The 14983-nt window shown below is 36.5% G+C and overlaps 1 protein-coding gene across 2 annotated transcripts in view; it reads left to right on the top strand.

Moving 5' to 3' along the window:
- Window positions 1-14983, top strand: part of LOC126268217 (5-phosphohydroxy-L-lysine phospho-lyase-like) — a 280968-nt gene that overhangs the window by 183199 nt on the left and 82786 nt on the right. For both annotated transcript variants that reach the window (XM_049973848.1, XM_049973857.1), the window contains exon 3: window positions 13218-13392. In XM_049973848.1, the coding sequence (XP_049829805.1) occupies window positions 13218-13392 (175 nt within the window). The remainder of the gene's footprint in view (window positions 1-13217; window positions 13393-14983) is intronic.

Here is a 14983-nt window from a genome sequence, read left to right as displayed (position 1 = left end):
TCTGACAAAGCAAACTCGCAGCACTCCTGCTTCAGAAATGAAAATAAGCCGTTTGCAGCACAAATTAAACCCTAGTGCTCCGGTGTTACTCCAGTGTTCTCCTCAATTCTGAGGAGGTCACGCTACCATTCAAGCCTTTCACCTCACTTCTGACGTCAGTGTTAAACTCTTTGACAGCCAATAGTCGTAAATTTACAGGCGATAGAATGTTTCGCACCGACCCAGCCATAATTCCATTAATAGATATTTAATAATAGGCCCTACACATTCGAGTACAAGGGGGAACATTTTATTTCTAGCAGTGAAGAATGTGCTTTTAATGACAATTTTTTTTTTACTTAATCTCCATTTAGATCAGTATCATTCGACCTAACGTTTTCCAGTTCGTAGATTCCACCCAACGACCTATATACCTCCTTGATTCCACCCATGAAGTACGATTTGGGGAGTTAAGCAAGAAATGCATCTTCGATTGCCACAACCCCTCTGATGTACACAAAATGTTGTCCACACAATTTTTTTAGAGGCAGGAATAGAGAGAAGTCACAGGATGTCAACTGGAGAGTAGGGTGGATATTTCAACATTTCCTTCTTCAAATTCCTCTGGTTTCCTTTTGTTAAAGCACCTTTTATGGGCAAACATATAGTTCATACATTTATCTCTTTCAAAGTAGGCTTCTTATTACGGTATGCAGTTTTTCTCAACTAATGGTCTAGAATTGGCGTGACATTCATTTGTCACTGGTATTGCTTTACTCTATCAAGAAAATCTGTGGGAAGAATTTCCTCATCATCACAGGAAACGTAAGGGGTGGAGCCATGTCCTAAGCACATCAACAAATACATACATGAAAACTGTAGGATTGTACTTTAACCAGTTCAAATATCTCAAACAATTTGTTTTTGGTTAGCATTTCACAGATATGGTTTTCATCTTTCACAAAATTTCTCTTCATAGTTAATCTGCCATAATCCTTTTTCTTATGTTCCTTTCACTTCAGCTATTTCTTTCATCAAAATCTTCGATCTTCCAGTCGTACAGTGTGTAGTGCTACTTCTTTATCTTTTAAACTGTGGTTGCAGTTATAGGATGCCTTCCATCATGATCGCCTTCAAGAGAAGTCCGACACTGAACTCTGATGCACATTTTATAACTGTTGAAAATAGTCTCCCTGTAAAACTTCACCCCCATCACACAAATTTCCATAGGTGTTTAATCATTAAAAAATTAATTTTACACAATCACATTGTTCCAGCACATTCAACTGAATGAAACACAACTACTTTAAAAAGTTTTATGGATTTACAAAAAATGCTATAGATTATCAAAAAAAGCAAATCTTATTTAAATAGCAGAATGCAGACAGTTATAGTTAATGGCACAGAATCTAAGTAAATGTCAGTGTAAGTACTGTGTGCTGTGTCCAATCTTATTATTTACCTGTATATTAATGAGCTGCCATAGCATAACAGGACCAAGGGTTGCAAGCAACTATTTATAGATGTGTAACATCAGAAAAAAATAGTGATGTTGAGGAATGAAGTACTGTCAACTCATCTATCAATAAAAAATGTATGGTACCTACATATTGTATGGAATCATAATATACTAATGGAACAGAGTACAATTTGCTATTAACTTAGTTGGGATAACAATTGTTTCAAAACTCTCTTCAGATAATCATACAGAGGAAGTGGCATGCAAAATTTTATAGTTAGCCTATATCTGCCCTCAGAAAAATACACATCTCTGTTTCCTGAAAATTATGCCTTGACAGATAGTCAAGCAACTGTGTGACATGGCATGTAACAGAGAATAGGGTTAGTGGTGAGGGCCTGTGCTATGCAGGAAATGCTAATAGAGAATCCATACACTGTCTGCCAACCTTCGTCATTGCGGTAAAAACGAAGTATTTCATCCTGTTCAAACCAGCGTCAGATCCCATCAGCATACATGAAAGAACATCTGCATTTGAATTCATGACGTAGAAATGAATGCTATAATTATATCTACTAAGAAACAAGGTCCGCCTTTCAAGTCTATGCACCATCGTGTCTGACAAGTGTACTATGGGCGTGTCTGACAAGTGTGTCATGGGGCTAAAGAGAGACACTATCGGCTTGTGACCAGTTACCATATGAAACATAACACCATAGAGAAACACTTAAAACTTCTTGATGGCATAAATATAATGAGAGCCTCATTCTCTACTTGAGAGGAATTCTTCTGTGTATGATTAAGCATCTCAGATGCAAAAGTAATGGGCTATTCTAAACCATCTGCACAATTTTGTGTCAGCATAACTTGGAGTCCTGATTAGTAAATGACCAAGAAAAGGGCAGAACACAAACCATCCTTCAACGTCTTGAATGCGTGGTTGCAGGTGGGAGTCCACTTAAAAGCTGTGCCTTTCTTAAGCAGTTTATTTAGATAATAGGAAATTGAAGCTGCCTGAAGAAGGAACTTGTGGTAATACATGACTGCTGAAGAATGCCTGGAGCTCCTTCACATTCATGGTGCACGGAAGGACTGCAATAGCCTGTCAGTCAGCTGAATACCCTGATGAGATGTTACAAGTCCCAGGTGTTATATTGTATAGTGGGTTGGAATAATTGTGACTTTTCCAAATCGCCCTTATGACTTGCATCACTCAAGCTCTGAAACAAAAGACAAGTTGTGAAGATGGTTTTCAGTGGTGGTGGGACCAGTGACAACAATTTCATCAAGGTAATTGGTGTAATATGGAATTTGTTACATAAGTTGCTCCAAATAGCATTGAAAAATGGGCAGTATATATGCAGTGCCTAAAACCAAACTGTTGTACTTATAGAGGCCCTGTAGCATATTAACAACAAGATGCTGACATGATTCTTCATCAATGGAAGCTGTAAATATGCCCCTGACAAATCTAGTTTCAAAAAATTTTGTCCACCTGCCAGCATTGTCATAAGTTCATCTGAGTGAGGAATGGGGTATGTATTGACCACAGTCAATTAATCAACTGTCACTTTAAAGTCACCACAAAGATGGAGTTTCCCCATCGGCTTCTTGACAATGACTAACATCGTAGGCCATTGCCTTGATGAATTGGGTTCCATGAAGCCTGAAGCTGTCAGTCCATATAACTCTTCCTTCATTTTCATGCAAAATGGGCATGGTACAGGTCTGGTACAGGAAAAGTGGGGTCTTACTGTAGATTTGAGAGTGATGTGCACCACATAATCAGTAACCTCACTAGGTTCTGGTGAAAACAGAAAAGAATATTTCTCACACATGTCATCCAACTCTTGATAAGATATAAAATACAACATGAAATGAACAGAATCAGAGACTGTAAATCCATAAACCCTGAAAGCATCCAAACCAAACAAATTTTCCTTTAATGGACCATCCACAACCCGAAGTGTCACTGGTGAACCATCACCTTGCAAGTTGTTTCTGCAGTAAACTGGCTGAGAATAGGAATCTGTTGTCTACTGTGACAAACAACATGGTGTGAAGTAGCCAGCCGTGGAGGAGAAACCAAGATGAAGATAAGTACTAGAGTTCAATAGCAAAGCCACTGTGCTCATATCCACATGGAGGCATAAGAAGATCCCATTAATATGCACATTCATGAACAGTTTCTTAGAAACAATTGTAACATCTTCACACACATGACTAACAACATTAATGTCCATAGGTTAGGGCGTGAGAAGCACAACAGAAGCTGACTGAGCATTGCATTCAGATGCAGTGTGTCTTTTCTTATGACACAGATGTTATGGCACCCAACACTGCAGACAAGCTGGTTGGTCATGTTGGAAAAAGCAAGCAGCGCATGAGGGCAGGCACTTTTGGAAATTTTTCCTCTATAACCGTGTTTGTGGGGATCATGGTGGCTGGACATGGTGTCTGATGTGACCTCTGCTTCTCAAGCATACTAGAATGTTTATGCCAGTTGCTGTGTGGTTTGACAGTGACTATGTCAGCCCAAAAATCTTTACTAATGACCAGTGGCATGCAAAACCTAAAATGCTTGCATTATCTTGAGTACCTCTTCTAAAGAAGGATCTTCAAACTACAATGCCCTTTGGCAAACTTCCTTATTGTTTTCTGGCCCTAAGATAGCATCTCTAACCACAGTATCTTCATCAGATTCATGAGAGTTAGTAGTAATAAACAACACTTGTGTCTTAACCTCACAGTTCTGCAGCCCAAGTGTGACAGTATTGATGGAGTTGTTTTCTGCAATGAAAAAATTCCAATGGTGTGGAAATGACAGGAGTATGGTTATGTTAACAAGCAAACAATACATTTTGTCAAACAACAGAGATGTAGAATCCTAAAGGGGGCCCAACTTCCTTAATGCACAATACATGGCGAAAATGAGCTTTAGTGGAGGCAGCATCTCTTACCATGAAGAATTGTCATAGACATTTTTCGCATGATTCCCAGTCTCTGAGAGCTGCATCGTATGGAGGGGGGGGGGGGGGGATGGAGGTGGATATTCCAGAAAAATCTGTGGTCTTGTTAACAGAATCATCAACACCTTGTGCGGCATAGTCATGTGTTCCTGTTGTTGCATTTCTAAGAGCCACTGGTTTTCCAATTGCTGCTTTAGTAAACTCAGCAGAACAATTTCCAACAACATTGTCACAGTTTTGCATGAAACATGTGAATGTCATTAGCATATATGCAATAACACACAACTGAAAATGCCAATAAAATACAGTCATTTTAATGCCAAAACCATAAACACATTCTGTATGTCATCCTTGTACACAACTATGTCAGTACCAGTTAGACATACAATGATACATGAGCAAAGTGCAGTTAGCAAAAGAATAAATCATTACAGAATGAGACAGAAGCCACTCTGTTCCAGGGTGATGTTTCTGTGTGGTGACACTGGGTGACAGCTACAAACTCCGCTCTTGATGCATAGTGTCAGTGCTGTCTGGAATTACCGCCTCCTGGTATCTGAGATTAGCTGCCATGCACCCTTGTGGGCTTATTGAGTAACACATGATGGGGCAATGTCTGCTGAACTTCGGCAGACAGTGAGGTGCCAGTGGGATTGATGTGGTAAACATGGGTTACTACACAGTATATTTGGTTTATCTTCATATTTTTCTTAATTTTGTTTTTTGGTGTAGAAGCAGTTAACTTTTGTCTGACATGAATATGATTTTCTATCACTTCTTATCATCATAGTGCTTGCTCTCAGAAATTTGTTTTAGCCATTTTCTGCATACAAACTCATCAGAAGTGGGGGTGTTTACATATTTTTTCATCGTTTCAGACCCTTTAGTCTTATGGAATTATCTCCTGTGGCATTACAGCTAAAGTAAATGAAATATTTATTCAGCATAACTAAACAATAAGAACACTGTGTAATTATGCATCTTGAAGAGGCCTTTTCAAATACTGCAATCTGACATTTATACTTTAATTATTTTTCTTGCTAATAATAAAAATCTATTTCAATTTGACTGTAATGCCACAACCACAGCACAATAGACAAAAATAATTTCTTAGTAGATTATTCGTTTCTAGGTTTCAGATTTGGATCTTGTATCCTAGTGCAAAGTTCTTTACCATTCTTCCATGAGACATAGGCCTAGCACTAAAACTGGAGAGAAACTACAAACTGAAAAGTAAATTAAAAGCTATATCTCTACTTTACTAAGCATACTGTCAAAACTTATCTAAATATTTAAAGTGAAAGATGAGAGACTTCTGTTATCTTCATGAGAAATAGCTACATTCGTTGTGGACAGGCCTAAGTGTTGAAAATATAGATTACTATTATTCTTTGATAAATACCCATTTTGTGCTGTAAATGTAAAGTAATCAATAGGAGTCAAACAACAGCTTTTTGCTAAAACAATTTTGATATTTGAATTTAATTTTTGTTAGCACAAATAGTGTTTGTCAAGGCAGTGATAGTTCATTGTTGGTACATAGTACAGATTTAGTTTCTACCAGCTCATTCTCATTATTAATGCATATGTTCACTTGTTCCACACTCCTGTTGACAGTTCTTCTTAATGATAGACCAGTCACTGTAAGTAGAGTATCATCTTTGTCTCATGATGAAGTGGTACAAAATGATTTGGGAAAACATGCTCTTATAAAAGATGGCGACAGTGAAGTGAAACAAACTTCCAACCATATTTCAAGCAGACCCAAAAAATTACCAAAGAGAAATGAAGATTTTTTATGGATTATTCCAAGGAAGTCCAACCGCCACCCAACATAGATTCCAGGGCTGAAAAAACAATTAAATGTTCTGCATTGCCCCATAATACTTTACTCCTCGCCTCCTGTGACAGAAACTCTGTCTCATTTCTGCACTTAAATCTCAGGTCTCTGGAAAACAAAGCTGATGAACTTGGTATACTCTTAAAAAGTAACAAAAGAATGATTTTATGTACAAATGAACATTGATTGAAGGAAGAAGATATAGAACTGTATGTACCATCAGTTTTCAAATTAGCTACATAGTACTGCAGAGCCAGTGAACCTTATGGGGGTTCATCCAAATACATTAGCAATTATCTAGAATTAAAGTGACTTATGCATTAAAGGTGTTTTTGAAGCAGCTGCTGTGATTATACCTAGTATACAGCTCATAACTGTTTTTTTATATCTCACTCCTGAAAGTAATGTAGCACGATTTATAGAATGTTTATAAAAACTTGCAATCAGTATACAAAATATAATAAATAAAAAATATTAATTTTTGGGGATCTAAACATGGATATTAGGAAAATGACAGCCAGAAACGTTGGTTCAGTTAATATTTTAAGATCCTATCGTCGAACTCATCGGCTTCGAACCACATATTGGATAATCTGAGAAAACCTTTACTTTGCTCCTTCAGTTTATTTACGTCCATCCCTGAATTGATAAAAGAGCACAGATTTGCATGGCATATTGCTTGGGCAGAAAATTTCTAAACATTAGAAATAGTAATGGCCCAAGCACTGATTCTTAGGGAACACCTCTAGTGACATTCAGTAACGGTGACTTTTGACTATTGTAGCTTACAGTTTGCTTTCTGTTACTGAGATATGATGTAATGAGGGAGAGTTCAGATCCCTAATGCCATAACACCATAGTTTTTTCCAGTAGAGTTGTGTGGTTTACAGAATCAAATGCTATGTTTAAGTTCACTAGTGCGGCTTCAGCAGATAATTTGGATTCAAAGAAGATTGCACAATAGAAACAACATTTTCAACAGCATTAATTGTTGATAACTGGGCCCTAAAACCATACTAAGACTTAGTCAGTATATTGTTTTTTGACAAATGCATGTTAATTTGCTTTTGTATACAATATTCGATTATTTTTGAAAAAATAGGTATCAGAGAAATTGGACGATAATTATTAGTGCAGGATTTATCATCTTTTTCATGTAATGGAATTAATACTGTCTTCTTTAGACATTCTGGAAAAATACCACTGTCAAATATTCAATTTCTGAATGTGCAGAGAGGGAATTATATCAAGTCGATTATTTTTTTAATCACAAAATTTTAGAGGTCATAAATATCTTCTGATCTGGAGTAACTTAACTTTGCCACTGATTTAATTACATCACTTATTTCCACATGTCCCCAATTACAGGTTGGCACAGTATCAGCAAAGTTTTGTAAAAACTGGTTTATATAAGTAGATTGTGAATTTGATTTTGAACTATTCTTATGAGGAGATGAGGGATTAGGGTTTGCTGCATTGATAAAAAAAGAGGTTAAATTCATCTGGGGTGACATTAACATCGGTTGTAACTTTTACACTATGACTACCTGTACCTAATTTTGGTTTAATGACTGTCCATGCAGCCTTACACTTATTATTGGAGTTTTTGATGAAATTATCATTTGCTCTACATTTTGCTAATCTGATTTGTGATCTACAGTGTCTCTTGAGGCTAACATACGTTGCATTGTCAACACTACCACTTTTTACCTTATCATAGCATATCAAAACCATTAATCTTAGCTTCTGTAAATATGGTGTGAACGACCTATGTGGAGTAGTTCGACCATGCTTTCTTGCCGTAGTTTTGTTTCGTTTGGTAACCATTGGACAGGAGGTATTGAGAATTTCAGATAGAGAACTAACAAACCTGCTAAAATCCTCCTCAACATTGTTGGAAGTGTATAGTATAGTATTCCAGTTTAGTACCTTCAGCTCATCCCTAAAGCTATTTATGCTTTTATCATTTAATAACTTGACATACCAGGTTGGTTCACAATCCCCCATTGTTTCATTAATTGTTAGTTTTACACATATGCCTTCGTGATCTGTCAGATGGTCGACTTTAAGGAGTCCCAATTCAAAATCATCTTTATGTATATTTGTGATAAAATTGTTGAGACAATAAAGATTTCTTTTGGGACTATAATTTGCACAGAAGAGATTGTGGGGTCTTAGCATGTTCAGCAAATTAGTATTATTGTGTGCTTTTTTTTACATCAAAATTTAAATCTCCTAAAATTACTGTCTTGTGTTTGGTATATTTTTCTGTATGGCAAATAAGTTTATCCAAACACTCTACAAATTGATCAGCATCACAATCAGAAGAATGGTATATTGGAATAACTGTGAGTTTTAATGTTGGTAGTAGCATGACAGCCGCTTCAAGAATGCCTTTAACATATATGTCCCTAACATCAGGCACAGTATATCTTAACCCTAGGTTGTCACTTATATATATTGAGGAACCCCCATAACCTTCATTGGGTGTGCAGTAACTTGTAATTAAATTAGAACATGGTGATACATACAGTTTTATCTCTTCTTCTTTTAACCAATGTTCATTAATACATAATACTATTCTATTGTTCCCATTCAATACAACACCAAGTTCATCAGCTTTATATTTCAGATATCTAATATTTATGTGCATGAATAATACAGTTTTCTCTCTTCTTGTTTTAACCAGTGTTTATTAATACATAATACTATTCTATTGTTCCCATTCAATACAACACCAAGTTCATCAGCTTTATATTTCAGATATCTAATATTTATGTGCATGAATAATATTGATTTTTCACAGCAATAGGAAAGATGCATGGTGTCTTAGGCCCAATTGGATGCACATATGGTGGTTTGCCTTTCACTGGTCCTCTGTTTGGTGTGGTGAATGTGTTATGTTTCGGTAGCAGCTGGACTTCCTTGTGGCAGGCCATAAAAAATCGTTACTTCTCTGTGGTATTTTTTGGTTCTGTTTTTTATTTAATTTCCTGCATAACTTATCTGGCATGGGGGATTCGATATAGGCCTACTTGATAACACATTAGTGTGGGATGGCTGATTTGATGCACTAGATAACACTTCACTATGGGATGGAGATGATACAATATTTACTGAGGTTTCTGTCTTATTATCTGCTAATGGAGGTGACATTTTTGTTGTCTGTTTCTCAAGGTTCTTGTTTGTTTCACATGTTACATAGTTTATGTGGGCAGGCTGAGTGGAAGCACTTGATAACACTTTGGCATAGGATGGAGGTGGTGATACAATACTCACTGTGGTTTCCTTCCTCTTTTCTACCAGTGACTGCAGTGGAACTGCTACAGTTGTTGTTGACACTATTTCTGCTTCTGTTGCTTGTGCTGCTGCTGTTATTGGTCTTGTTGCTTGAGCTGGTTCAGATGTTGCTGATTTTGCTAGCGCTCTAGTTCTTACTGAATTTTATTGTGATGCTGTAGCAATTTGTGGTTCTGCAGCTGCTTTAGTTGTTGTCTTCAAGACAGATTCACTTCCTGTATGGTTGCTTTCAGTAATGTATTGGTAGTTCATTATAATGGCTGGTACTGACTCATACTCTGTTTTTCATATGTTTCTAACGTTTCATAAATTGCTTTGCAAAGAGATGACTTGCCTCTTCTATTCAGGTGCATGCCATGTTTTGTAAAGTTGCGTCTATCCAGGAAATCGACTGATAGAAATCTTATGTTTGGGTACACTTTACACACTGTTTGTATCTGTTTATTTGCTTCCTTAATTTTGGCGTTCACACATGAAGCACATTTGAGGTCATGCCTATGTGGTATACCAATAACAGTTACTTTTTGGTTCTCTATCGAACTGAGGGCACTTTTGCGACTGATAATAGCATTAGCTAACTCGTTACAATCCACGTCATTTGCCCCTCCGATTAATACAACATGATGATTTTTGTTGTCTTGTTTGTCCAGTAAAACGTCCCTAATAATTTCTCACACTGGTGCTCCTGGTTTCACATGACTACATACTTTCAGATCGTAATGGTTTCGTAGTACTTCCGCCAGTCCGCACCCATGGCTATCTGAGTAGATATTTAACTCAGTGAGGAGATTTCCTGAAGATTTCTTATTACAATTAAAGCAACCTCTAAATTAGGATACCCCAGATCTGAAGATGTTTATGGCCTGTCAAACTTTGTAATTAAAAAAAATTGTAGATCTTGTATTGTATCCTCTTTGCATACTAATGAACTGGATGCCTCCTAGTGGACGCTTTCCAGAATGTCTCAAAAAGAGAGTTGTCATACCATTTTACAAAAAGGGTGACAAGTCCTGTATCAATAATTATAGATCAATTTCACTTGTGCCTTTTCTCTAAAAACCAATAGAATATTACATACTGCAGCAAATATGCATACACCTTTTGGACAATAATATGTTAAATGGTTCTCAGTACGGATTTAGGTCAAACTTATCAACAGTCAAAGCAGTTGAAAACCTTATCTCTTTTGTGCTACGCTCATTTGCGTCAGAATTATCTGCTGAAGCCATTCAAATTGACTGGAGTAAGGCTTTTGACTCAGTTAAACACAAATTATTATTAGATAAACTTTGTTGCTATGGAATCAAATACTTGGAACTCTAACTAATTGAATCATACCTCAGCAATAGAAAACAAACTGTAAAGTATAATGCCCAAAAGTCACAGACTCTATGTATAAAACAGATGTTCCTCAGGGCTCAGTGCTTGGCCCTCTACTATTTATGTTATTTATAAATGACTTTCCGAGTAACTTACCCTGTACGTCTATCCTCTATGCTGATGACACAACATTACCTAATTCCAGGACGAATATAAACAAATTGAAGGAGGAAAGTGAAGAATGTCTCAAAAGATCTAATATCTGGTTTAAAGCTAATCAGTTAACTATGAACCATGAAAAGACTGTCAAGATAATCTTCAGTCTGTCCAACAGTAACAATGAGTTATCATCTGTTAAACTACTAGGAATATATGTTGACTTGAAATTAATGTGGGACACACAAACAGATTATGGATATCAAAAGTTATCATGAGTTATCTTCCTACTAGCCAAACTACACACATGTTACACAAGATTTGTTACTTCATTCATACTACGCCTTCTTTCACTGCCATCTACTATATGGCATTCTTTTATGGGGTAACTCCCATGGAGCCAAAAAAACTTTCACTTGGCAGAAAAAAGCAATTAGGCGTTTTTGTGGCAGCTCTGACAGCAAGACCTTATTTTAAAGACTTAAAAATTCTCACAGTCCCAACTCTATACGTATATTGTTGCCTATTAAACATAAAAGAAAACTTAAACCACTACACTATAAGGACATCTGTTCAATACTCAACAAACAAATATGATTGATATACCCACAACCCGGATTAAGAAAACCCAATCTAGCTATGAATACATAGGCATAAAATTATCTAACATTTTACCCATACAGGCTCAATTGGTTTCACTGGATATTTTCAAAACTAAAACCAAAGTTTGGATGAAGGAAAATACTTTCTATAATATAGAAGAATTTCAGAATAGTTGTAAAGATGACATAATTTATTGATAAATTAAGGCTTACTGTTTTGTATAGTTATGGGTGTAGAGGCAGCTATAAGCTTATAGGGTACAACACTGCTATATTTTTTACCAGGTAATATTTTGTTGTATGAAACATAATGTACAAATAGCTATAATTCTTCTGATGACATTGACTGCATGTTAATGCTGATAAATTAAGGCTTACTGTTATGTATGGATATGGGTGTAGAGGCAGTTATAAGCTAAAAGGGCACAACACTGCTGTATTTTACCACGTAATATTTTGTTATGTAAAACTTAATGTACATATTATGTTATTGATTGCATGTTAATGCTGAAAGATGGATAAAATAAATAAATAAATTATATAGAACAGAATGAATGAATGAGTGAATGGGGAATCCGCACAGACTCCTTTGCTCTAAATCATTTTCAGGGTGACACACTGTGTGGGTCAGAAAGACAAGCATCATGTCTTGCCAGAAGATAAATTATGCATTTCATTACCAATCACATTAGATCAGTACATTGTGCATAATAGCTTTGGGACCAAGAAGCAAAATATTTGTTTAGTGACAGCCCATTGTCTGATTTCTATTAATGTATCCTAGTGTCCTATTTTTCTCCAGTTGTGCAAATGGTGGAACTGAGTTTCACTGAGCAAATATTAAACAGAGAGAAAACGAACAACTAATTGCTTCCAATTCTTGACATCATTCCTCTTCTCTCACATAAGATTTATTATTCAGCTATTTACAGCAATTACTTAATGGAGCAACTGTACACAAAAATTGTCAAAAAATGAGCAAATTATGTCTAGCATGATGCAGACATTACTCTGCACTGTCTGTGCTTCACAAAATATTGGCATACAAAACACTGAAAATTAATTTTAGTGGAACAGTCAAGCCACATCACAACATATGTTTTCACTTGTCGTTCATATTGTATAAAAATTGTCTGTATGATATTCATTAAGCATAGACAAACATTGTGGTGAGAGAGTGCAAAATGCTGTATGCTGTTTGTGTTCTTAATCAGACCCATAGGTAGACAAATAAAACCCATTGCCAAGACAAAGCCTACATCTATTGAATAGCAGATGCAAAATCATAGTCAAAGTCATTTGTCATAATTACATGATACACTAAAGTTGGCATATAACCCTGGATATTGCTGAGCATTAGTGGGGATAAGCAATTTTATACTATCGTCTCTTCTTCGGTTTTATACAAAACTCCAGTTATGAAAATTTTGTAAACTCCTAGGCTGTAGACCACCTACCTATGTGCTGAACATCAGTACAACAATGCACATTAGTTACTTTGCCTATGGAAGTAACTAGGAGGAAGAGACTGTTTAGAAGCACAGTCTGACATCACAAAAAAGAGTTACTGAGCAGCAGTATATTTGTTGCAGTGGGCCATTGCCATCCTGCTACAGTGGCTGCAGCGGCCTCACAGATGGCAACACTGACTTCACCCCTGGCTGAGCCAGGTGTTACGCCAGCAGAGGGCATAGAAGAGCGCTATTGCCAGCGCCTGTTGGAGACGCTGCCACCCAGTTTTCAGACTTGCCTCTTCACCAGCTCAGGGTGAGTGCTGCAGCGTCATATCCACAGTGTTCCACGTGTGCTGGTGGGGAAAACAAGCCTATTTGTAACAACTTAGTAGTGCAAGTAGAGTCTGTTGTCAAAAGTCGCCCTACCAACAGCACTCTATTTGAAATACTCCAAGGATTTGTAAATGCAGATGAAATAAGTCTATGTCAGAGATGTGCTGTCTTTCAGAATCAACCACCAGAGTGCTGAAAGAGTTTGAACATGTCAATGTTTTAGGATCCCACAAGTTGGCGCATTCTGTAAAAATAATATTTTACAATAGTAACATGCACCTAACCAACCACCAGTGCTCTTATTGTCAACTAGATATGTAAGGCAGTGGTAATCCCATACACTGCTGTAGTAGAACTAAAGAATTCAGTTATAGGCAGTGTTGAACTATAAAGAATGCTACACAAACTAGTCACTGAGCATGCTTCTCAGAGAGCATTTATTGCAACTTATGTACAGATCTCAGTGATGGACAGAACTGCAGAGATGTAATCAATCATTCAAAAGTACAAATGGTTGCAATAACATAGTAGACCTCTTAGCAAAAGCAATCCTGAGCAAATAAGGAGTGTCAAACAGATACAAGGAGTAGTGGCCACAAGGCATCCTTAAAAGACAGTCTATGTTACTTCCAAACTAACTATGCAAAAAATAGCCAGATGTGATTCAATTCAAAGGAATAGTATTGACAAGATTCAAACCAAGTAACTTAATATGAGATGCAACAGAGCTCCCATGGTTCACAAAGTGCAGGACACTGTTGCAGAAGCATGAAAAAAGCATCTATATTTAAAAGAACACAAAATCTCCAAGACTGGTTATGTTTTACAAAAGTTCCCAATTTAGCACACATTACAGTGAGAAATACTTTTAATAGTTTCTACAACAGAATTCTGTCTCCAAATCTGGCAGAAAATCCTTAGAGATTCTGGCTGCATGTGAAGTACACTAGCACAAAGACACAATCAATACCTTCACTTCATGATGGCAGAGGTGATATTACCAATGATAACACCACTAAAGTGGAGTTATTAAAATACTGTTTTCTGAATTCCTTCACTAAAGAATATACAGTAAATATTCCATTATTTGACTCAAGAAAAGTTGCCAACATGAATAACCTAGAAGTAATGAAGCAACTTAAATGATTTGATAAAGGCAAGTCCTCTAGTCCAGATAGTATACCAATTATGGTCGTTTTGGAGTAGATATAATATCTCCATATTTAGCAATCCTATCCTCAGTCAATGAAAGATCCATACCCAAGACTGGAAAGTTGCACAGATTACACCAATACACAAGAAACTAAATAGAAGTAATTTGTTGAATATTACTGAATATCAATGAATGTTGAATATCACTGAGATCACTTTACAGCAGGATTTATGAGCATATTCTATGTTTGAAGATTATGAAATATCTGAAAGAAAACAATCTATTGACATATAACCAGCATGGGTTTAGAAAATATCATTCTTGTGACCTAAAACTGGCTCTTTATTCACAAGAAGTAATGAGTGCTTTTGACTGGAGATCTCATATTAACTCCACATTTTCAGGTTTGCAGAAGGCT

Source organism: Schistocerca gregaria, chromosome 1 (genome assembly GCF_023897955.1).
Source record: "Schistocerca gregaria isolate iqSchGreg1 chromosome 1, iqSchGreg1.2, whole genome shotgun sequence".
In the NCBI taxonomy this organism is placed as follows: Eukaryota; Metazoa; Arthropoda; class Insecta; order Orthoptera; family Acrididae; genus Schistocerca; species Schistocerca gregaria.
The sequence above is the reverse complement of the archived record's forward strand: the minus strand, read 5'-3'. Positions and strand labels throughout refer to the sequence as shown.